The 25,067-nt window shown below is 36.8% G+C and overlaps 1 protein-coding gene, 1 long non-coding RNA gene and 1 pseudogene across 10 annotated transcripts; all 3 read right to left on the reverse strand.

The window, feature by feature from the left end:
- Positions 1-903: 903 nt before the first annotated feature.
- The window catches only part of LOC143876405 (putative ascorbate-specific transmembrane electron transporter 1), a 50,815-nt pseudogene continuing 26,651 nt past the window's right edge, over positions 904-25,067 (reverse strand).
- Positions 1,184-11,727, reverse strand: LOC143877820 (uncharacterized). Of its 5 annotated transcripts, none has more exons than XR_013250811.1 (6): positions 11,534-11,727; positions 11,085-11,215; positions 8,615-8,682; positions 4,609-4,739; positions 1,519-1,730; positions 1,184-1,444 (listed from the first exon to the last, which is right to left on the reverse strand). It is a non-coding gene; the product is annotated as an uncharacterized LOC143877820 (long non-coding RNA). The 5 variants fall into 5 exon arrangements; XR_013250810.1 differs by having other exon boundaries at positions 11,085-11,157; positions 11,534-11,723; XR_013250808.1 differs by having other exon boundaries at positions 11,085-11,172; positions 11,534-11,723.
- Positions 14,965-22,697, reverse strand: LOC143877819 (zinc finger protein 4-like). Of its 5 annotated transcripts, none has more exons than XM_077380069.1 (3): positions 22,423-22,697; positions 21,669-21,704; positions 14,965-15,955 (listed from the first exon to the last, which is right to left on the reverse strand). In XM_077380069.1, exon 3 carries the CDS (start codon positions 15,854-15,856, stop codon positions 15,104-15,106), a length of 753 nt encoding a protein of 250 aa, XP_077236184.1. In that variant the 5' UTR covers positions 15,857-15,955; positions 21,669-21,704; positions 22,423-22,697; the 3' UTR covers positions 14,965-15,103. The 5 variants fall into 5 exon arrangements, with proteins under 5 accessions (XP_077236184.1, XP_077236185.1, XP_077236183.1 ...); XM_077380070.1 differs by lacking the exon at positions 21,669-21,704 and adding an exon at positions 21,705-21,787; XM_077380068.1 differs by lacking the exon at positions 21,669-21,704 and adding an exon at positions 18,952-19,281 and having other exon boundaries at positions 22,423-22,696.

Here is a 25,067-nt window from a genome sequence, read left to right on the forward strand (position 1 = left end):
TATATAGGATCCCAACATCACAGTTTTATTTGTGTCTAAACTGTGAGTAAATGAGCTTCTAAATGCAGTATTTCATTAGTAGTGATTCTTCAAGGGCCTTAACTTGTCAAATGAGTCTTGAATTTCATATTTCCAGATCTGAAAAGAAGTATAAATATCTCCATATAATGGGGTGCAACTCAGGTCGGGTTGGGTTGATGCCAACCTGGAACCATTTACTCAATCAAAACCCGACCCGAGTTCCAAAATGATGAGGTTCAACCCGGCCCAACCCAAGGAACCTTCGACCCAACTAGAGTTTTTAAGCTTTAAATGTACAAACTAAAAAAGAAAAAAGAAAAAAAAGAAAAAAAGAAATACAAAGGTTGAGTTTCAATCGGGTCAGGTTGCACAAGCCCTCAACCCGAACCAGACCCGAGTTGCAACCCTACCATATATATACCAGACATTCATATTGTGTCTTCAAAATTGTAGCATTGCCATGGCATATAAGCTACTAATAAATTTTTATTTTCCCAAAGCGAGCTCACAACCAATGAAAAAAAACTGTTGAAGCAGAGGTTTTGATGCAGACAAGTATTCTAGTTAAAACATTGATACAGAATCAATGAAATGCTTATAGTAGTGTCTCCGTTACCTGATAAACCGATTAACCTTATAAACGGTCTTATCAGCTATCCTTCTAAAAAGCTATCATTACCCAATCACTCAAGTTTAAAATAAAGAGAGGAAAACCAATATCAAACAATAGTGCAGGCATCATTTCCCTAGCTTTTTTATAAAACTCACTTTACCGTAGGATTTTTTAAATAAAATTCAACAACCATCCAAAATGCAATTTTTTTAGGGAAATGATATTTACGCCCCTTTTTTATCACCAGGGACACCCATTTGCCAGTGCACTTTGCAATCAAAGCCACTAGATTTTTCTGAGATACAGAACAGCTAATCCAGTGAAGTTTACTATGTAAGCTTCGTCAGTGCGTAGTAGGCTTAAAAAGTATAATTTTTCTACTAATCCAGTCTCTGCAGTGCACATTGCCATGAGGAAGATGACCATACCGCCAAAGTAGTGCCATGGTGCAAGAATTGCCCTTGTCGGCATTTCTGCCCTAGGGAACCAGAAAGAGAAGAACCCCAACAAAAACTGAAACACAGATCATAAGATGCATCAGACTAGAAATTGTGTAGGTGAACAAAAGCTGAGGAATATCATTTGGACAAACTATTCACCAAAATGTATAATATCATCTGTACATTCCAATCAGGTTGCAGGCAATTGTCAAAAATTATTCACCAAAATGCTAATGCTTGTCCATTCACCATTTACATGTCCTAAAAGTAATTAGGGATATTTGAGTTCTTTGTTAGGCTCACAGCAGCGTAAGCATATTACTTTGACGACGCATTTGCAGCATACGGTCTTCTCAACGCATTGACCACTCTGAAAACAACAAATCCAACCATAAGCCCCGGTAGAGATGATAATCGAAAACGAAATTCGAATAGGACGTTTACCTTTTAATTCGTTATCGATAGGCATGACGCCGTTTAGCTCGTCCGCTAATTGACGCCGATTAGTTGCTTTAGCAACCTCTTTAGTTGCAATGGCAGCCACAAGGAGTGCTATAAAGAAGAATTTCAAAGACCCCATCTATCTAAACCTTGTGCTTTGCAATGTCTCAGGGTGCCTCTATATATAAGCTTGTGAGTGGAACAAACACGTGCAACTGAAAAATGCCCACATGAAGCTGATCAGTTAAAAAAGTAGGAGTATCCATACTCCAAACTCGAGCAAACATGTTTGAGTACCGAATGCCGAGATTCTTTTATTAAATAGACTGTACACATAGTTGTCTGTACGCAACAAACCTTATCGAAGCATTTAGTCTAACCTAATCTCAGCATTTAATAAAACCAACCATAGTCCGTTGAAAGTATATGATCATTGCCATGGTCTAACATTTACTTTTTATTACAAAATTCAAAAAGCTAAAGAAAATCAATTTCGCACCACAAACTACAGGTGCTTGGAATAGGAGACTAGGCAAGGATTCCTTTCTTTACTAAGGTCACTAATTCAGACATGATAAGACTAATCTTATGTGTCCATGTGCATGCAAGTGAGAAATAGAAATGCAAATAAACTAATCAAACAAAAAGGAAGCATTAGAGACGATAAGGCAATAACACATTTCTCATCAATATACAGGACAGAAAATTGCACCAGCTCCCAATTATGGTTGCAACCCACAAGCTTGACACAATCTGAAAAGATAAATAATAATTCAACTTTTTGAGATGTAAAAAATAACACCACTAACTACAAGAAAATGAGCACCAATTTATGTGTTCATGTGCATGCAGTACATTGCAATATGCTTACTATTTCTAAAACAATATAAATGAGTGAAACCCAAAAACAGGAACAGGGAACACAAAGAACCTAAAACCACAAACCAAAGGGTTCTAAACTTATTGCACACAACTGAAGAAACAATTAATGAAAGAAAAGCAATGAATGGATTACTTTCGGATTGCAAAGCCAACTTACTATAGATAAAAATTATATTACACAGCAAGGGTCATGTCACTAGGAATGCCAGATACAATAGACTTCAGATCTAATAATTTATCAATTAGAAAATATGTGCATTACTTGCCTCAATTAGTGTATTGTTCTGTCTCCTTATATTCTGCCAAGTGAGAAATTCAATAAAAAAGGATACAAGAGGACCTAGGAAAGAACATACTCTCAAACAATCGAAGGAAAGAAAACAGAGAAGGAACAACATCCAATAGAATTATAAGAAATTACCTTACCAGAGAAACTGCTAGGAAAAACCCAAAGACCAGTGAGCAGGGTTCAAGAAATATAAAAAATAAGTTATCGTCAAACGAACAACATCCATTAGAAATATAAGACTGCACCGCAAACACATGCAAGGAACAAGCATGCAGAAGAAAGAAGAAAGAAATGCTCAGGAAAATAAATCATCAAAGAAACATCATTTAGATAGGTCCAGAAAAAATGGTCACAGTATACAGAATCCATGGAACAAGAGCATAAAAACGTCAACCCCACGAAGAACAATAAAATATCCTAAAATCTAAGTAGCTAGTCTATGAATGTAAAACCCTAATAAAACGGATTCCCACTATCACTAGGTCTTAAAGTGTATGATCATAGAAACCTCTCATGAAAAAATATGCATGTAAACCTTCGGCTTTAGAAAGAGAGAACAAAACTTGCTCACGAACAAACAAAGTTTAGAGCAGGCACTAGCATAAAGTGACTCAGTCAAGTCAAGCGGAAGAAGCTAAAGGGTAAAAGAAAGTAAATCTAATAAATATATTTAAAGAAAATCAGTACACTTCCTACTTCTATCCTTGTCTTGCATCATTGACACAATCAAAATCAAATAGAAAGCACTAAAATTAAGTGAATTGAGAATTATTTACAGAAAACCTAATTAACATCGATCTAATCACCTCTTCCGAACAAGAGGTTATGCATGAACATCAGCTTCTTTGGGGAAAAAAAATCTAATACTCAAAACAAACAAAAATGAACACAAAAAATGAAAAAAAATGGAAGACCAGAAATTAAGGTGGTTCAGGCTTGTCCGGTCAGTAAATTGACAAATTGATGTCCTAGAAACACTATAAGAAGCTATTTGGATACATGGATTTTATAATCCAAGATTGTAAAATGTTGAATTTTACAAGCTAAAACCTCATTCTATAGGCTAAAACATTTATTTTGTAAGCTAAAACCTAGATTTTCTAATTCATGTACAGCAATTCAACATCTAATCAACAAACTCAAAGGTAAGTACTAGATTACAAAACTACAAAAATACTGAAAATTAAACAAGAGAGTAGAAAATTGAAACTGGCCTCATTGAAATCAGGGAATGCAATACTAGTAGTACTAGATTACACAATAATCAAAACCTAGGAACAGTAAACAAAATTGAAATTTTGGTTCCTAGAACAAAAGGAATCAAGAGACGAAAAAGCAAATAAATTAGGAAACCCAAAAAGGTGATTAAGAAAAGAAAAAAAAAGGAAGCAAAGATTAAAATATCTGAGAACCCTGAAATAAAAGGGGTGGAAATCATCAAAAAATACGAAAAATCACAAAAACCAAGATGAAAGACAGTTGCAATAAAAACCTAGAAGAAAAAAACTGAAATGAGAAGGAAAATGAGAAATGGAGAGGAGGAAAACGAGAGAAATTGAAGAAATAATGGACTTTATCAGTAGAAAAAAGGGTTACAGTAAGAAATTATACAAGAAAATGCAGAGAAATAGAGAGAAAACGGAAAACCATCACATGCCCGTTGCTGTGAAGGATCTCATATACAACACTTGTATGTTTCTGTATGCCACTTCCTATTCTATCAGATGGAGGTTTGGCTCATACAAATGAAAGGAAATTGAATCAAGCATACGATTAGAACAACATGAATACGATTAGAACTTGTATATGGCTAGGGTTTTGCTATATACATCCTAAAACCTTAAAAGAAACTGGAAAAAAAAAACCAAAATCTCGCCCAGATTTTCATGGAACAGTAATATGGATATGATTAGAACTTGTACCTCTAACGGATTCACCGCTCCTCAGAACCGTCTTGGGTTTCTTCGCTTCTCGTCCAGATTTCCCCCCTTTCTACTACCAATCAGTACACTGGTGAACATCACTTACAAAAAGAACTATGAGATCTGAAACCCTACATGAAAAGGACAAAATAAAAAAAAGCAAAAACAATCAGACAAACATCTACTGAAAACCTAACCCTAAATGTGTGAAGGAAAACCACGATTCAATACAAAATAACTCATATCTCTACAGTAATCATACTTAGCAAAAATATCAAAACAAAAGAGTAGAGAAACCTAGATCCAAAACGAAAAATCGAAGAAGGAAAAATCAGATAACTAAACAGGAAATTAAAGATAAACAGATGAGACAAAAAAAATAGAGAAATCAACAAATATCAGAGGTATCAGAGAGTTACATGTACAGATCTACAGAAAAACGAAGAAAAATTGAGAAAATACGAAGAAAAAGAAAAAAAGCACAGAAAACCGCTTTCCGATGTACATAATACCAGGAATAAGAGAGTAAAACAGCAGAAACAGCTCTCAATACCTGTAAAACCGCTCATTTGCTATTTGCGATTCTAGGTTTAGCGGCAGAAGGGACGAGGGAAAAAGAGAAGTCGAGGGCTGGGGAATAAAAGTTAAGAAATTTTGTCTTTTTATTTAGAATTTCCAGAGGCGTCCTTTAACTAAATTATAGAGGCGGTATGTACCTATAGAGGAAGTTTTTATGGACTGCCTCTGTACGTCCGCCTCTATAACACCACTTTCTTGTAGTGTCCTCAAACATTAGTATATCTACGGCATGTTTTATCAACTTTGTTAAAAAATCTGCAAGTTGTTTTTGCTTCTAAAATAGGCATGGTAATCAAGGCAGGCGTGATTAGATGAATTTGGACGCACGCATAAAATCTTGCATTTATTGGAATAATTTTAATTTTAGGAATTGTGAATTATATAAGCGAGGGTCGCCTGTTTGACGTTCCAAAAATTTGCCATGGGGCAGGCTATGAAACAAAAAGCTGAAAACCCTTATATAAGACAATAATAACGTTTGGTAGTGTGCCTAAAGTCTACAGAGAAGATGAGATTTCCATTATCTTTGAGGTCAGGAATACAAGGTCGCCATCAAATATTCCTAATCTTCCATTTGTGCCTTTTAAATGGATGGTTATAAAATAGAAAGGCAATAATTCACACTCGTAGGAGAAGAAGTCAACGTCGGACCCCCCCACTGGTGGAATACAACGCATACGTATCTGTAAAATATATTTAGGAAAATGTGATCAGCACAACCACGATTTAAAAATTGCACAAAATCTGCTTGTCTTTTCTTCCTTAATGGGCTTGTGAGATCTTTTTGGGAACTGTAATAACCTTTGACAGCTCTTTAAATAATAAAAGACAAGAAGAGTTAGTGCAATTATCAAAACATGATTGTGCTGATATCATTTCCCTTTATTTAATAAATGAATAGTACAATATGAAACATCATACTAACTAAAACAACCCTCGATCAAGTATCCAATTACAGTGGCAGTAGTATGGAATTATTAAGCCTTAAAGTCATAAACCTCTAACTCTAACTTTCTTTTGAAAGAAAATTACAAATGTCCACAAAAAAGTCCAGTGTCTAAATCTAACATTCTATCTCTATTATTTATTTATAAGGGCATTGTTTGTAAAAGAAAAAAGTCCAGTGTCTAATATATCTCCTCACTACGATTTTGCCCTTATCTAGAGATAGGCTTTTGTATGGTATCAAGATTAAAAGCACCAACAATAAGAAATCCCTAAAGAGGTGGGTCGAAGAATTGCCACGCCTGGTGCTTGAAGTGATTAGCGACATTGTTGAAGTATAAATGAGTAAATAACACCAACTCTAACAGCTTAAGCTTTTATTACAAGCCCAAGTTAAAGCGTTCAACAAGTCTCCTTCAATGATGATAGGGCCCAAGTTGTATTTCACATACTATCTAAGAGCAAACAATAAAGCCTTAGCTTCGGCTTCATTAGCATCACAAAAACCCACCAGACTCGGGAATGACATACAAGTTTTGACTAGTAACAGACGTCGTTTCCCGATAAGGTCCTATAGAATGATAACGAGAACATGCCCCAGTACCGCGCCTAATCACTGACTTGCAGGGGCGGAGCCACATATAGTGTGGGTCTGGCCACGGTACCCCCCGACACACACAAAAATGGAATGTGCAGGAAAAGTGTAAATTAGTCGGGCCCCACAAGTGTAAATTCGTGGCTCCGCCCCTGCTGACATGGTCGGAGCTCTTTATCAGATACTGCTAGGATGTATCCCCGGTCCAGATGATCAAGAGGTCTAGAAAGGTCCGGGTTGCGGTGTTGGAAATTTACCCTTTCTGTGACCTTGCACCCATATTGACAAGTGCATCTAATGGCAGGTTGTCTTTGCTTGGGTTAAAGGAAGTAGCAACTTGCTAAGTTAACCACCAAGGAAGCAAGAATAGGAAGTCTATTATTATAGAGGAATCTTAACGGGAGCCTCATCCCCATCTATAAGAGGAGCTCAAAGTCCCTCTTCCGGGACTTAATTTTCAAAAGCACTCAATTGAGATCGTTCCCATGTCAAATGGAGGTTTAGCCATCATCCTAAGCTTGGGGTATGGGGAGAGAATACATAGGGCATTCCTGGGCAAGCTTGGAGCACAAAAACACAATTGGGAACCAAAGGAAATTAATAGGCATGTTCATTAATACATATGTTGGATTGGTTTTCATATGCAATACCAGCTGCGTTTGTGTGAAAGTAGCATTACTCCTATGATTAAGTTGGGTTTTCCATGAATTTTTGCCCCGTGAGGACTGGGGAATGATGATGATGATGGTGTACTATCAAACATTTGAAAGTGAAAAATAAATAAATAAATAAACAACCACCAATGGGCATGTACAATGGAGCTTATCTGCATAATATCAACTCTTTTGGGTAGCGATAAACCTCCATAAATCTGCCCATTTTTAACATCCACAAATGGAAGGGTTGGGATGATCCTATGAAGCTGATTTTTTAGGCACACCTACCTATGTGAGGGCCTATCAAATGAATGCTTTGGATCATCGAAACAATGTGGGCCCCTTATGTTTTGTGAGGGCTAGCTCATATAATCTATATGTGCTCTCCCTCACAAACATTATATATATATATATATATATATATATATAGAGAGAGAGAGAGAGGAAAAGGATTGTATGCTCGGGCGTACCAAGCTTATGGTACGCTCGAGTGCGCAATCGCATGTGGGCCCACTTTGTTAGGATGATCCAAAGCATTCATTTGAAAGGCCCTTACATAGATGGGGTGTGTACCAAAAATCAGCACCATAGGATCATCCTACCCATCCATTTGTGGAGGGATAAATGGACAGACCACAAATCTGCCCATTTTTGCCCTCCACTTTTGGAGGGGTTAGGATGATTCAATGGAGCTGGTTTTTGGTACACAAACCTATCTATGATAGGGCCTTGCAAATGAATGCTTTGGATCACCAAAAAAAATGTGGGACCCATGTGATTGGGGCACTCGAGCGTACCATAAGCTTGGTACGCTCGAGCGTACAATCCTTTTCCTCATTATATATATATATATATATATATATATATATATATATATATGTTTGTGTGTGTACGCAACTAACCTTATCGAAGCATTTAGTCTAACCTAATCTAAGCAATTAATAAAACCAACCATAGTCCGTTGAAAGTATATGATCATTGCCATGGTCTAACATTTACTTTTTATTACAAAATTCAAAAAGCTTAAGAGAATCAATTTCGCACCGCAAAATACAGATGCTTGGAATAGGAGACTAGGCAAGGATTCCTTTCTTTACTAAGGTCACAAATTCAGACATGATAAGACTAATCTTATGTGTCCATGTGCATGCAAGTGAGAAATAGAAATGCGAACAAACTAATCAAACAAAAAGAAGCATTAGAGACGATAAGGCAATAACACATTTCTCACCAATATACAAGACAGAGAAAATTGCACCAGCTTCCAATTATGGTTGCAACCCACAAGCTTGACACAATCTGAAAAGATAAATAATAATTCAACTTTTTGAGATGTAAAAAATAACACCACTAACTACAAGAAAATGAGCACCAATTCATATGTTCATGTGCATGCAGGACATTGCAATATGTTTACTATTTCTAAAAGCATATAAATGAATGAAACCCAAAAACAGGAACAGGGAAGGCAAAGAAGCTAAAACCAAAAACCAAAGGGTTCTAAACTTATTGCACACAACTGAAGAAACAATTAATAAAAGAAAAGCACTGAATGGATTACATACGGATTGCAAAGCCAACTTACCATAGATAAAAATTATATTACACAGCAAGGGTCATGTCACTAGGAATGCCAGATACAATAGACTTCAGACCTAATAATTTATCCATTAGAAAACATGTGCATTATTTGCCTAAATTAGTATGTTGTTCCGTCTCCTTATATTCTGCCAAGTGAGAAATTCAATCAAAAGGGATACAAGAGGACGTGGGAAAGAACATCACTCTCAAACAATCGAAGGAAAGAAAACAGAGAAGGAACAACATCCAATAGAAATATAAGAAATTACCTTACCAGAGAAACTGCTAGGAAAAACCCAAAGACCAGTGAGCAGGGTTCAAGAAATAGAAAAAATTTGTTATCATCAAATGAACAACATCCATTAGAAATATAAGACTGCACCGCAAACACATGCAAGGAACAAGCATGCAGAAGAAAGAAATGCTCAGGAACATAGATCATCAAAGAAACATCATTTAGATAGGTCCAGAAAAATGGTCACAGTATTAAGAATCCATGGAACAAGAGCATAAAAACAACACCAGGAAGAACAATAAAATATCCTAAAATCTAAGTAGCTAGTCTATGAATGCAAAACCCTAATAAAACGGATTCTCACTATCACTAGGTCGTTAAGTGTATGATCATAGAAACCTCTCATAAAAAAATATGCATGAAAGCCTCCGGTTTTAGAGAGAGAGAACAAAACTTGGTCACGAACAAACAAAGTTTAGAGCAGGCACTAGCATAAAGTGACTCACTCAAGTCAAGTGGAAGAAGCAAAAGGGTAAAAGAAAGCAAATCTAATAAATATTCACAAATGGACACATACAAGACTTGACAGAGAGAAACAAAATCACTTAAATATATTTAAAGAAAATCAGGAGACTTCCTACTTCTATCCTTGTTTTGCATCATTGACACAATCAAAATCAAATAGAAAGCACTAAAATTAAGTGAATTGAGAATTATTACAGAAAACCTAATTAACATCGATCTAATCACCTCTTCCGAACAACAGGTTATGCATGAACATCAGCTTCTTTAGGGGGAAAAAACTAATACTCAAAACAAATAAAAATGAACACAAAAAATGAAAAAAAATGGAAGACCAGAAATTAAGGTGGTTCAGGCTTGTCTGGTCAGTAAATTGACAAATTGATGTCCTAGAAACACTATAAGAAGCCATTTGGATACATGGATTTTATAATCCAGGATTGTAAAATGTTGAATTTTACAAGCTAAAACCTCATTCTATAGGCTAAAACATTTATTTTGTAAGCTAAAACCTAGATTTTCTAATTCATGCACTGTAATTCAACACCTAATCAACAAACTCAAAGATAAGTACTAAATTACAAAACTACAAAAATACTGAAAATTAAACAAGAGAGTAGAAAATTGAAACTGGCCTCATTGAAATCAGGGAATGCAATACTAGTAGTACTAGATTACACAATAATCAAAACCTAGGAACAGTAAGCAAAATTGAAATTTATGCTTCCTAGAACAAAAGGAATCAAGAGACGAAAAATGGTCCCTAAAATTCCCAAAAAGGGCGGGATTGCAAGAACAAAAACAATCAAGAGATGAAAAAGCAAAGAAATTAGGATACCCAAAAAGGTGATTAAGAAAAAAAAAAGAAAAGGAAGCAAAGATTAAAATATCTGAGAACCCTCAAATAAAAGGGGTGGAAATCATCAAAAAATACGAAAAATCACAAAAACCAAGATGAAAGACAGTTGCAATAAAAACCTAGAAGCAGAAAAAAACTGAAATGAGAGAGGAGGAAAACGAGAGAAATTGAAGAGATAATGGACTTATCAGTAGAAAAAGGGTTACAGCAAGAAATTATACAAGAAAATGCAGAGAAATAGAGAGAAAACCATCACATGCCCGTTGCTGTGAAGGATCTCATATACAACACTTGTATGTTACTGTATGCCTAGGTTTGGCTCATACAAATGAAAGGAAATTGAATCAAGCATATGATTAGAACAACATGAATACGATTAGAACTTGTATATGGCTAGGGTTTTGCTATATACATCCCAAAACCTTAGAAGAAACTGAAAAAAAAAAAAAAAATCTCGCCCAGATTTTCATGGAACAGTAACATGTATATGATTAGAACTTGTACCTCAAACGGATTCGCTGCTCCTCTGAACCGTCTAGGGTTTCTTCGCTTCTCGTCCAGATTTTCCCCCTTTCTACTACAAATCAGTACACTGGTGAACATCACTTACAAATAGAACTATGAGATCTGAAACCCTAAATGAAAAGGACAAAATAAAAACCCAAAACAATCAGACAAACATCTACTGAAAACCAAACCCTAAATGTGTGAAACCTAGATCCAAAACGAAAAATGGAAGAAGAAAAATCAGATAACTAAACAGGAAATTAAAGATAAACAGATGAGACAAAAAAAAAATCGAGAAATCAACAAATATCAGAGGTATCAGAGAGTTACATGTACAGATCTACAGAAAAACGAAGATAAAATTGAGAAAATACAAAGATACAGAAAAAGAGCACAGAAAACCGCTTTCAGATGTACATAAAACCAGGAATGAGAGCTCTCAATACCTGCAAAACCGCTCTCCGAAAACCCCTTTTCGCTCGCCCTCAAAGATCTTGAGCAGTTGTTTCTCATCTTCTCTACCTAATCAAATGAAAACGAAAATGGAAAATGGGGAGGAGGCCGATTTGCGATTTGCGATTCTAGGGACGAGGGAAAAAGAGAAGTCTATATTATAGAGGGAAAAAAGTACGGGATGCGTGTAGTAGTTTAGAGCAATTACTGATTTTGGGTACTTTTTAAAGTTGCCACTTTTCACGTCAAGTCACGTCATAAGAGGAGCGCATGCTATCTTTTGGATAATAACAGCTCGCATCTCGTCATAAGGGGAGCTCATGTGTATCTTTTGGATTATAACGGCTCACATCTACATTGATCTTTTGGATATTAATGTCTCACATCTCGTCATAAGGGGAGCTCATACGTATCTTTTGGATTATAACGGCTCACGTCTACACTATTGAACATTTTATTATTTCCCACCTCTCTTATAGCTTAGAACACAGTCGGATTCTTGAGTACGCTGTCGGAATATCGAGTACGCTATCGGATTTTTTGAGTTCAAACATATGTTCCAAACGTATCGAGTACGCCGCCGGAATATCAAAGGGTACGCCAGCGGAAATAGAGTGTACACCGGCGAAAATAATGGGTACACCGGCGGAATCTCATACAGAGAAACGGTATTAATAGAAGACGCCACCGTTCCATATTGATGTCCACGTGTCGTGAATCCTACCGTCTATGCATATTGGCGACAACCAAGATTTAAAAGAACGCAAGGGACTCTGGGTTCAAAGAAAGATTTCAAATCCAAACCAAACCAGCTGTGTATAGAAGCGCCAGTGTTCCAAAAGTTTTTCAACACGTGTCAAGCATCCATCCATCTCTAGTTATTTCCGACGGCCAAAATAGAAACGAACCCAAGATTCTGTCGATTCAAATACACATTCAGAAGAACAAACGAAGCCTTGTGAAGCGCATCATTTAATGGGCAGTAATGGAAAAGGAGATTTCTGTTGATATCAGAAGGGCATCAGGGTCTTTTTCCAACCGATTTTGAAGAATCACCCGTGTTTGATTCTTGTTCTCAGAAGTATCCGAAATCCATAATTCCTCGAAACTATCACATGCATTCCATACATTTCTCTTATAGAGGCGGTATGTACCTATAGAGGCAGTTTTTATGGACCGCCTCTCTACGTCCGCTTCTATGACACAACTTTCTTGTAGTATGCTCAAACATTAGTATATCTATGGCATATTTTATCTTCTCTGTTAAAAAAATCTGCAAGTTGTTTTTGCTTCTAAAATAGGCATGGTAATCAAGGCTGGCGTGATTAGATGTTGCATTTATTGGAATAATTTAAATTTTAGGAAATGTATGGAAAGTTTAAAATTCACAATTCCTAAAATTAAAATTATTCCACTAAATGCAAGATTTTATACATGTGTCCAAAATGTACACTGGTCTTCTTATCTCTTATACAATGTAGATGTTGACTATAGTGCCACCCTTGCTCTTTTTCTTTTCAATAGATGTGAAAATTTTGCCACCATATAAAAACTCCATTGCTTAATATGTTGGAGGATAAGAGAGGGTCACCAGTTTGACGTTCCAAAAATTTGCCATGGGGCAGGCTATGAAACAAAAAGTTGAAAACCCAAATATGAGATTTCCATTATCTTTGAGATCAGGAATACAAGGTCGCCATCAAATATTCCTAATATTCCATTTGTTTTTGGTGGGCAAGATGGGGTTATAGATCAGGACCCCTACCAGATTTATAGATATGAAAATAGTACATCTAGGGGGGCGCAAAAGCCAACAAAAAGGGAACAAGTTCCCACTTACAACCCACACACCCAAAATAGGCAAAGTAGACAAGGACAAAGCTACAAGGAGGGTTTATAGTCCCATTAGAATCGGCGACAATGATGTCCAACAAATCTATAGGGAGGTCAACTCGGGATATCCACTCCCTCAATGCAACAGGTGGGTTTAGAGAGAAAGTCAGCAGCAGCGTTAGCTTCCCTCCACACATGGGATAACTTCCATTTGTGCCTTTTAAATGGATGGTTATAAAATAGAGAGGCAATAATTCACACTCGCAGGTGAATAAATCAGGGAAGCTGCAAACCCTTATATAAGACAATAATAAAGTTTGGGAGCGTGCACTAAAGTGTATAGAGAAGATGAGATTTCCATTATCTTTGAGGTCAGGAATACAAGGTCGCCATCAAATATTCCTGATCTTCCATTTCTGCCTTTTAAATGGAAAGGCAATAATTCGCACTCGTAGGAGAATAATTCAAGGTCCCAACTCGTGGAATACAGCGCATAAGAGAACTTTATATGTGTCAATGTATCTGTAAAATATATTTAGGAAAATGTTATCAGCACAACCATGTTTTAATAATTGCACAAAATCTGCTTGTCTTTCTTTCTTTAATGGGCTTGTGAGAGCTTTTTGGGAACTGTAATAACCTTTGACAGCTCTTTAAATAATAAAAGACAAGAAGCGTTAGTGCAATTATCAAAACATGATTCTGCTGATATCATTTCCCTTAATTTATTTAATAAATGAATAGTGCAATATGAAACATCATACTAACAACAACCCTCGATCAAGTATCCAATTACAATGGCAGTAGTATGGAATTACATATTAAGCCTTAAAGTCTTAAACCTCTAAATCTAACTTTTTTTTAAAGAAAATTAAGTCTTAAACCTCTAAATGGAAGGGTTAGGATGATCCTATGAAGCTGATTTTTTAGGCACACCCTACCTATGTGAGGGCCTATCAAATGAATGCTTTGGATCATCGAAACAATGTGGGCCCCTTATGTTTTGTGAGGGCTAGCTCATATAAGCTATATGAGCTGTCCCTCACAAAAAATTTGTGTGTGTGTGGGCGGGCGTGGGGTGGACTGACCATGACTGATCTAAGCTATTCATGTGGTAGACGACACCTTAAATGGTTCATGCCCAGAAATTATTTCCACCTGCTAGTGTTATTTTCATCAATTCTAGACACTAAACTGCAGGGCCATTTCGCTCTGAGTCTGATAATATCATTCCAAATGGTGTGTGACATACAACACTGATATCTATAAATGCAGCTTCAAGCATTTTATTGGATTTCTAACTACTTGTGTTATGCATGAATTCCCAAGTCATTAAACGATTACCCAATTTACCCCTAATAAGCCTTTTAAGTAATATACTGTACTGCTAAGTAGACTACACCCCAACACCAGGTTTGAGCCTTAGCAGCTATGACATAAACACTCGCAGCAGCGATCATTGTGATCCCTACTTACCCATCTAAAAGAGAGGAAAAGAAAAGAAAATAAAAGCATTCATTGACATTGAAAATTGCCACATTTCCCACCCATAGCAGACAGTATGTTAACACAGTGCCACTGAAAAACTGCATAAGAGTGAAAGCAACATAGTAAAACACTATTAGCCGAAAAAAGCTCACATCCATGGTTCATGTTCCCTCATATATCTCACTGTACAGAAAATAGCATTGAAACAACAATGAGGAGAGTTATGGATAGAAAGAAACCTCTCAAAGTCTTAGTGTAAGATCCGGGGTCGATGAGTCCTGCTCTGACGGTGGAGCAACAGCTATAAAATTCAAATTCGAATTCCCGGCAAGTTCAAAACTCGGACCTCCATTCACCATCTGCCTAAAACTTCCAGGCCAGAACAAGTCCATTTCCTCATCTTCTGTGAAAACTGGCAGCCCAAGTAAGCTATGTTCAAATCTCGCACCAGCCCTTGTCTCCGGCCTCTCCAATGAGCCATTATGCACCATGGAATGAGCTTCTATTCCTAGAGACCGATATGCAGACCCATAAAGAGGAAGTGATGAGAGGCTGGCATACCTATCAGAAAAGACGCCCATCCTTAGGGCCCGCTTCGCCAGTGTTCGCTCCCTCTTGTGTGCATTTTGGTGGCCACCCAAAGCCTGAGAACTGAAGAACTTGCGCTGGCAGTAGTTGCAAGAGAAGACTCGAGGAACTGAAGTGGAAGGACGGGCCTCGCTACTGCTCTCGCTAGTGCTTGATATTGAAAACCCCATTGATTCCTTCGAGCCCAAATTGTTATAATGGCTGTTGCGGCTAAGTGTCAAGTCGAGTGATACTGTTCCGGGATTTGAGTGAAGGTTGATGGGATTTGTAGGTGAGGAGATGGTGGTAGGCTTGGAGGGATCTGGGGAGATTTCTTGGATGGAGATGTTGGAAGCAACTTGGCTGCTGACATCAGATTCATCTTCAGATATGGCTTCCACTTCGAAATAGGAGTTGGTTGTTTTCATTTTTGGATAGTAAAAGATTGAGATTTTGTCGAGGGCTTCGATGAGCAATGGGAAGGGTCGATGCTGATAGGTGATGACTGTCGTAGGCTAGTTCTTCATCTGCATTTAAGGTTGACATTACATAATATAATCACGTTAAGTTCCATAAAGATTGCCTTTATAGCACAAGGTTGAAGATTCAATGATTGGTAGCTTCAACAAAAAAAAAGTTCAGTTCAAGATAAGGCATCACACAAAACATTACATAAGCATTACTGAAAATGACCACTTTTAGTTAGTGTTAGACTAAGAATTGAATGTGATGGAATTGAGCCTCTAGCTCAATGGTGAAGGAGATTTCTCTTTGACCTAGGGGCCGGGGGTTCAATCCGAACTTACCAAAAAAAAAGAAAGAATTGAATGTGATGCCAAGTGGTCCGATGCACCTTCCAAACGATAGAGAAGGTACAAGCCAAACATCCATTTCATAGAGGATGGCATTAGAAAAAAAATTCACTCAAAATGGAAAATGATGGTAGAAGCCAAACATCCATTTCATAGAGGATGTCATTAGGAAAAAAAAGTTCACTCAAAATGGAAAATGATGGTACAAGCCAAACATCCATTTCATAGAGGATGCCACTAGAAAAAAAAAAATCATTCAAGCCTCACAGATCAAATAATTGAGTGGGCAAATGTTCAAAGGTTCATCAACTTCTTCATAAGCATAAACTCTTTCATTGGTTAATAAAGAATGCCACAGAAGAGAGGAAAGCTCAAAAGAGTGTTGGTAAGGACTAAAGAAAGAGTGAATTCTCGAATGCCTTTACCGATGTAAGATAGCTTCACTTCAGAATCATCAAATAAGATGCTTCAGGCATCAGAACAGAAGCCATCAGAAAACAATAGATAGAAAAAAGATAGTTGTAAAATATCAATTAGCCTCTAAAGTGTTGGCTATGATATATGGAGACAGAAAATAATATAGACACCGATACGGGGTGCACAACTAAGCATTTACTGAAATCTAGGACAAAGGCACGGACAAGGGCAACCCATACCATGAGATAAGACACAATACATACAGATAAAAAAAGTTAATTAGACTTAAATTATAAAATAGTATATATGAAGTATCCAATACTCATCCTGGATATGTATGAGAGTTGATTCAATGCACATCATGTTGAGCATAATATGTGGGACCTATACAGGTATCCAGGTATCATGGGTGTTGAATAAACGGACACACAAATACTGCAACATAACATTCTGGCTGAATTTTGAATATTACATTTTAAATCCATAAACTTAATAAAAAGTTCTTAGGAAGAGCAAAACTATAATTCTCTGAAAGACAGAGTTAAGAAAGATTCAAAGGATGTGGCCCTAAGGAAATCTTTCCTATATAGGGAAACCAATTTTCCATCTTAGAATTTGACATTGAATGCATGAGAGGAGAATCTAACAGTTTGTCTGATTTTCTTAACAAGGGAATTTCCAAAGGAAAATCAGAATGATGAGCATACAAAAGATTGCCCTCAATTATTCAATTTATAAACATTCTGCTAGAAATTAAGAACAAACTCAGGTAAAAACCAATGATGCAAGTAGGGCTGTAAAAATAATTTACAGTCACCTCTCTTATTCAGTGAAGAAAAAAAACAAAGAGGACGCCAATGTAGCAAGAGCACATAAAACAAAGAGGAACAATCAGCATAAAAATAATCAAGTTCTGGAATCTCAATAACTCGAAAAGATCAGCCAAACACAAAAATCCAGGAAAAAGAAAAAAGAAATCCTATGAAATTCATTTGGGGTGATTGCCCACTCCTATTTATAAAAAAAATTCTTAGAGTCCAAAATAAACATGGAAACTTCACTAAAATACTGTCCTAATATAATCCTTAAACTGTAAATTGAAGTTACCGAGTTGAAGTTAGAATTGAAGTCCTAAGTCAGACTAAAATCAGAAAAAAGAAAAAAAAAACTTTCAATCCAACTTGGTTTCTTTGATTGGATGTCCAAAACCAACCTAAACTCTTCTGAAATTTCTGTAAAAGTATCAGCCTTATGTGGCTGGGTCCACCTGCTGACATCAGCAGATGTCAAGCTGATGTTTTGCTAACATTAGCAGCTCTGCTCTTTTTACGCCCAGATTTCACAACCCTATCTTTCTGCTTCCTCTGTTCATATGTCCTAAAATTCTTGGGACCTTTGCTGACACTTTTGCATCAAGCAATCCACGGGGCATGGGTGGACATCTAAGTGAAACTAACCGCCACTGCTGTCGCATCGATTCTGAAAGTATTTGAATGACACTGTTTCAGCCCTTAATTAAATATAACTAGATGATGGATTAATGTATTTCTCCTCAAGATTTGGTGCCCTTAAATTAAATCCATATAGACTAACCAAGCTCAAGTACATCATTTTACATACATTTTGCTCCAGGCGTGATATCTAAAATGGTCACAAGACACTGCCAGCTGAAACCATCCTAGGGATTTTTACACTTTATTTGTCAAAAGCCAAAAAGCGGATGAAGTTCAGATTAATAATGGCATTTAAGAGTAATCAGAAGGTGCAACATTTACGAGAATAATCTTTAAAAAAACCAAAACAGTAGCTATTTGTACTAAAAAATAAGTGTGAACACTCCCACTAAATGAAACGTTCAACCGTGAGGAGGAACATATTCAATAGTTTACAAATAGAACTCCACTCAGGATGAATTGTACCAATAATAGGAAATCCCATCTGTCATTAGATAAGACTAACAGCCATAGCATAAAAAAGGATAAATTAGTACAGCGAGAAACTTAAGAAGAGAACTACAAAGGACAGTTAGCCTCAAAAAAGAAAATAAAAGATAGTGAGGTGATATGGCTTCAAAAATTCCTCCTTGCATAATAGACTCCACTTACTCCTTTCAGGCCCCACAAGAATTTGAGTTTTAGATTCAATTTTGAAACTAAGAACTCAAAGAAAACATGAGTTGATTCAGTCAAACTTTTAACTTTCAAATTTCGAAGTTGAGAAGATATGGTTGAACAATTCATAATACCTATGGAGATGAAAATAAAATGACAAAACAGGTTTCAGGACATGCTCACATAGGAGAAAGGTAGATACTCCCAATCAAATATCAATAATCTATGAGAAAGGTAGATACTCCCAATCAAATATCGATAACTCAATGCTCTGCAAGTTGCGAAAATGTGAACTCCACCCACAATCTTGTCTACATTGATGATATAATTGTAAGTGGCAATGACCTTGACCCCATCATCTCTATCAAGAAATAATACGACTTCAAGGACCACAAGTTCTCTCTCGGCTTTCAAGTTTGAATGTCAGAGAAAGGATTTCTTTATACTAATGCAGGTATGCCCTGGATCTACTGGCTCAGAGCTGCTCACTAAGTGCCAATGCATGAGAATTCCCTATGGAACAACAATTGAAACTCTCTGATAACAATGGAGAGTGAATCATCTGACAAAATACAGAAGACTTCAAGAAGTTATCTTTATTGAGTCTAGGTTGGAGAGATTACTGAACTATTAAATAAATTAATGCACAAGCTGAGAAAAGAATGTATGGATTCAGAGCAGGAAAAAACAATCAACTCAAAGGATCAGTCATTATTTATTTATTTTTTAATCCTCAAAATGGAGCAGGGTAGAAATAACAAATCTGCTCTGATACCATGCAAACAAATTAGCAGACAAAAGAAGATGAAATTGTTCTCATTAATTTGGTCTCCACCACAAGTGCATAGATAAAGAGGTGCAATTGTGCAAAGACCAAAACATCCCAAGCCCCTCCATATACATGACCTGATTAAATGAATGAAGAATACTTCTAACTTATGTCAACATCTACTAATGATACAATAAATGACTTTCATTAAAAGAAGCATTATAAGCATTTTATTGAATATAACAGAGTACTGTCATATAGGTCAATCTTAGGCTGTGGAATTTTACTTTAAATTACCATTCACAGCATTGCATTATATAAAGCCTTTTTGATTAATTTTATGATTAACAAGTTCTATATGTATAAAGTTCTGTTCAGAAGAACTATTTGTAAATCCTAGTCCAGGAAGGGATTTCCTAGCGTCCATCACAAAAGGCATTTCACAGAGCGTCACTCTGTTGCATGAGAGAGCAGCCACCTCAGATGAATGAAATGATTAAGACAAAATCTAAGCCTATGTGGCTGCTCTCTCATGAAACAGACGCTTCGCGAAATGCCTTTTGCGATGGACGCTAGCAATTCCCGTCCACGAATTAATATTCTTCTATATGTATCTATCTATATACATACATACATACATACATACATGTGTGTGGAAGAGGACTGCTTGATCCAGTTTGTGGTACAAGAGTACAGGAGCAGACTTAATAAGCATAAGATTAAGTGCTTACACCTGTAATATTTTTTCTTTGCAGTCAAAGGTACTCAGGTTACAGTTGATGCAAATGTGGAACCAAAAACTGTACCATGAAAAGTGGCTTTGGTCTAAATGATCATGAAGTCCAACTGTTAATAATCTCAAAGCAAAATATGTTCTTCAAACCAACAGTTTGCAAAATTGAGAAAAAAAACTGTAGTGGATTCATGAATGTGTGCTCAGCTTTAATATTCAGGAAAAAAAAATAGAATACATGCTTCAGATTTCTGGACCTAAGGAATTTGATATGTAGCATATTCCCATAGAGAGCAGAACAGAGAGCACTTCTCTCACATAAGAGTAGTCACGTGGTCCATGGTTAGCAATTTGTATCTTCTCGGTGAAATCAAGAACAGGACCAAAATTCTTGACTGGGTTTGCTCCAACCAGTTTGAGTTACATGGGAGCAGGGAAAATTAGCACGATCACAAATGTTTAAACCAGTGATGATTTTCTGTCTTAGTCTAGCATGCCCGGTTAAATGACCTGCACCTGCCTGTTAATGAAGCTTGCAAATCCATTCTCCAAATCAACAGTTTGAGAAAATGCTAGAAGCATTGCCAACCTTTATTGAGGAAATGAAAACAAAAGGAAGTGGATTCAACTCTCAATCCCAATTTAATAAAAGCAATGAACTAGTAATTTTCCTTCTTTTTTTTTCAAAGATGGTGGAACTTCATTAATAGAAAAAAAATGCAACAAAAGAAGGGTTGAGACGATCCCTCAACAAAGGAAGAACCAAAAACCAAAAGAGGGAGACTATCTCCTACTCATTAGGCATTTCTATCCACATCATCATCTCTGGCCAAACATATGCAATCTCGTTCATGCTCCTAAGGATATATGAGAAAGATATGTTAATATTCTGCAAGGATATCTAGTCTTGGAGATAAGGTTAGCAACGCGCCACAGGCCCGGCACGAAGAACTAGTAATTCAACCAAGGGTTTTTTCGCCATAGTTGCAAGCTGCTGTTCTGGAGCCCAAATAAGGAGGCCACCTTGTCAGGAAGACTCAAACCCATGATTCGGTCATGCCACTAACCAATTAGGAACGACTCAAAGAAGGCAAATAACTTCGAAGATTCCATGACAGCTAAAAATTGCTTTCAGGAAGCCATCACACTATCATACATAGATGAATGATTTATCGAAAGAATTAAATTGTAATAACATACAACCCCCATGCTCCCCAAACACTAAGGTAACAGAGAAAACATGCCAAAGGAAGTCCTTAATAGTAACACCTTGAGAACAAAATTAGAAATGTCTATGGAATGATCATTTTTATTTACTTTTAGGAAATCCATCACATTAAATACATATAGGCAAGAAGAGACATCATTTCTCAAATGCATCATGGAAGAACTACTCACAAAACAAATCACAAGCCAGAAGAGCTCGAAACATACCTGAAAGTTGGCAGAGATTATAGGATCAGCCAGGATAAAAAAAGGATCCCATCAAGCACAACTACATACAGAGGCTCATCATCCTATCCCAATATCCGATTGATAAAAAAGAAGATAAATAATTCTTCACATGCCACACACTAGAAGCAGTTACAACCAAAATACAAAAACCAACAAATTTCTAAATGTCACAAAATCTCTAAAAAAAACCCTTGGAGATTAACAACCAGAAAGAATGGACTACGAGGGAAAAAAAGGACCATCAAACACAATTACACCCAATCATCATTTAATCCCAGCTGGATTATTGATAATAATTTCACTACCTATTTCACGACTATTCTAGAAATGCCTGGATTTAAAATCAAGTGCCCCTAACAACCGACAAAAAAGAGAAAAAAAAGATACAGCCAGAAAAGGAGACTAAACCAAGTAATTAGACAAAAATAATAAGAAAAAGCACAAATAATCCAAAACTAAGAAATCCAATATCGATCACACCATCAGAAACACCAACAGCTAGCCCAAAACCAGAATCAAACAAAACCCATAACAACCCAACTCAAAAAACCACAGAAACCCAACCCCAGTACCAAATAGAAACAGCATCAATCAAGCAGCCATTTTTTATCACACAAAACCACCCAAAGCATCAAACCAACCAGGCTAAAACCATTAGAAAATGGAAGGTAAACAGATTGAGACTAGCAAAAAGTACCTTCTATGAATTGCACAGATTTCAATTGTGATGCTTTCTTGGTTTCCTACCATCATAAGGCAGAAATGAGAAATGGGTTTTTGTGTGGTGGTATGTCTGCTTCTTACAAAAAAAAAGAATGGGTGTTAACTGTTAAAAGAAAGAAGATGAGATCATAGAGAGAGAGAGACAGAGGGGTGGGTAGCGATGTTTAATTATGGAAAGCAAAGGTTGGAAACAATATGGTGGGGTACGTCAGAGATGGTAAGGCAAAGGTGTGGGACAAATTTAAGATAAAAGGAGATAACACTGTTGGTTGAATTTTGGACTGAAAAGGAAAGAGCTGAGAACAGTCATTTTGAGAGATACTCTTCTTATCTTACTTCCAAAGGATTTAGATTTAGTCATTTAGACCACTCTGCATGGGCATGGGTCAGCTGCTTCTTTATCAGAGTCACCCATCTTGCATGTCATGTACCATCCATGCATGTGTCAGAATTCAAAGGTCTCTACTCCTGAAAAGACCCAACTGCCCTTTTGCATTACCCTTCTTTCTCTGAGAACTTTGGGGTGTTTTCGTCACTTAAATTAATAGCATGGATGTGGGTTTTCTCCCTTTCCAAATTCCAAAGCATGGGGAAAAGAAGATAAGAATAATAACAAAGAGCATTTCACAACATCTTTCTTTCCACATCTTCTTTTAGACCCCTTCATCAAGTCAGACAAGCCTACACTTGATACTTCTCGTGCTCTCCTGTTGTCGTCTTGTTTTTTTATTTTTGATATCGGCACTCCCATCTTTTGTTCAATAATAATGGCACTCTCCTCATCATTTTTCACTTTTGTAATTAGCAATTAAAAGCCCCTACAACCAAAAAGCTGATAACATCCAATAAAAATGGTGATTAATTATGTGTGGAGTGCCATTATAAAAGAAAAAAAAGTGCATATATCATTATGTGTGGAATGCTATTAAAAGCCGCTACATCCTCACACCCTTGTTTTGATAATGGCACCCCTCACTTCACTAAACACTTGTATGATTGGATGTTGAAAGTTTTTTAGTATTAAAGCATAGGAGTTTGAATATTATTTCAATTTTATTAAATTTAACATGAAGTTCGTGGTTTAATATGGACTATAGAAAGAGACTTACTATGGAAAGATACAATAATATCACCATAAATTAAAAAGCTTGAGAAAGGAACCACTGGTTATATTATTGGGAGGGATCAAAACTCAAAGTGTCCAAAGTCCAAACCCTCTTTCTTTTGATTTAAATGACTAGACCCATAACCTAAAAAAGGACAAATTATGTGATACCTAACCCATTTTTTAAGATAAATGAGAGGAGACGATAACATAGTCACAAATCTCTTCAATATTTTCGAAAATATTAAGATATTTCAAAATTATTCCAAGATTTTAAAAACTATTTAAATAACTTCATACTTTATTTTTAACAGGCAAAAAAGAAAAAAGGAAAAAAATCACAATAAATTCATGATATTATTTGTCATCTAATTTTTTGGAAGAATATATTCGCCCCGTTTTCTTCCTGACCCACCCTCTCTAGTTTGTTTACGAGAACCTTTGTACACTACAACAGGTGGCCCGGAGAAGAAATGTCTAATTTTCTTATTGTTGTTTTTCAGGCTATAAATCTTAAAATAATAAAAAATTTAAAATATCTCATGATACAACTTTCTCATGAAATTCTAGAAACAAGTACTTGATACTATGGGCGCGCGATAGTACAAGTATTTGTTACTATGGGTGATAATACCATGACTACTTGCCCAAATGTTCTAAACCATTACTTTGTCCAAATGATCAAAATAACTTGATCGCAACCATGGCTAGGCAGGTTGAAAAAAACCTACATGCATGACTAGACCTGGCAAACGCGACCCGAGCCTGCGGGTCGACCCGACCCACCCGCAAATTTGCGAGCACGGGTCTGAGTTTTAGTGACCCGTCAAAACTAACTCGCGAGTGACCCAACCCGCAAAAACACAGGTCGGGTCGGGTGAACCCGCGGGCACCCGCAAGTCACTTGGCTTTTTTAAGGGTGGTGATTTTGTTATGCTAATCTAGTTAGATGGATTTTTTTTCTAATGCAAAGGATGATGATTTTGTCATGCTAATCTATTTTTTAAGGGTTTGATGCCTGAATAGGTTATGGCTGGCACCATAGAATATAAATAGGTTGTGGCTAGCACCATAGGTTGATCCCAACCCTCCGATTTGAATGTTAGAGGGTTGATCACTTGATCCTAACCCTCTATAGATTGGAGGGTTAGGATCAACCTATTGAAATGATTTTTGGGGAACAACCTATTTAGGCTGTGGGCCATCTAATGGACGGTTTGGATCATCCCACGGTGCTGGCCATACCCCCCTCATCAAAATCCAGTGATAATATTTTTCCAAAATAAGCAACTGTTTGAATTTGCGGGTAACCCGCGGGTCACCTAAATTCTGACCTGCAAAAATGCGGGTCATCTCCTGACCCAACCCATGTGACCTGCACCCGCATCACCCGCGGGTTGACCCGGCCCGACCCACCCGTTTGCGAGGTCTACGCATGACCCTAAACTTTAAACTTGTAGTTGGTAGAATGAAGGATAGAGAAAGAAGGAGATGGTTCACAAACCTCTACAAAC

This window comes from Tasmannia lanceolata, unplaced genomic scaffold, assembly GCF_043159265.1.
Source record: "Tasmannia lanceolata isolate RefF3 unplaced genomic scaffold, GAP_Taslan_0.1 ptg000005l, whole genome shotgun sequence".
Classification (NCBI taxonomy): domain Eukaryota; kingdom Viridiplantae; phylum Streptophyta; class Magnoliopsida; order Canellales; family Winteraceae; genus Tasmannia; species Tasmannia lanceolata.

What these genes read in the sequence shown, in the direction of transcription:
- LOC143877819 (XM_077380069.1), bottom strand. Translation starts at nt 15,856, where the DNA reads ATGAAAACAACCAACTCCTATTTCGAAGTGGAAGCCATATCTGAAGAT.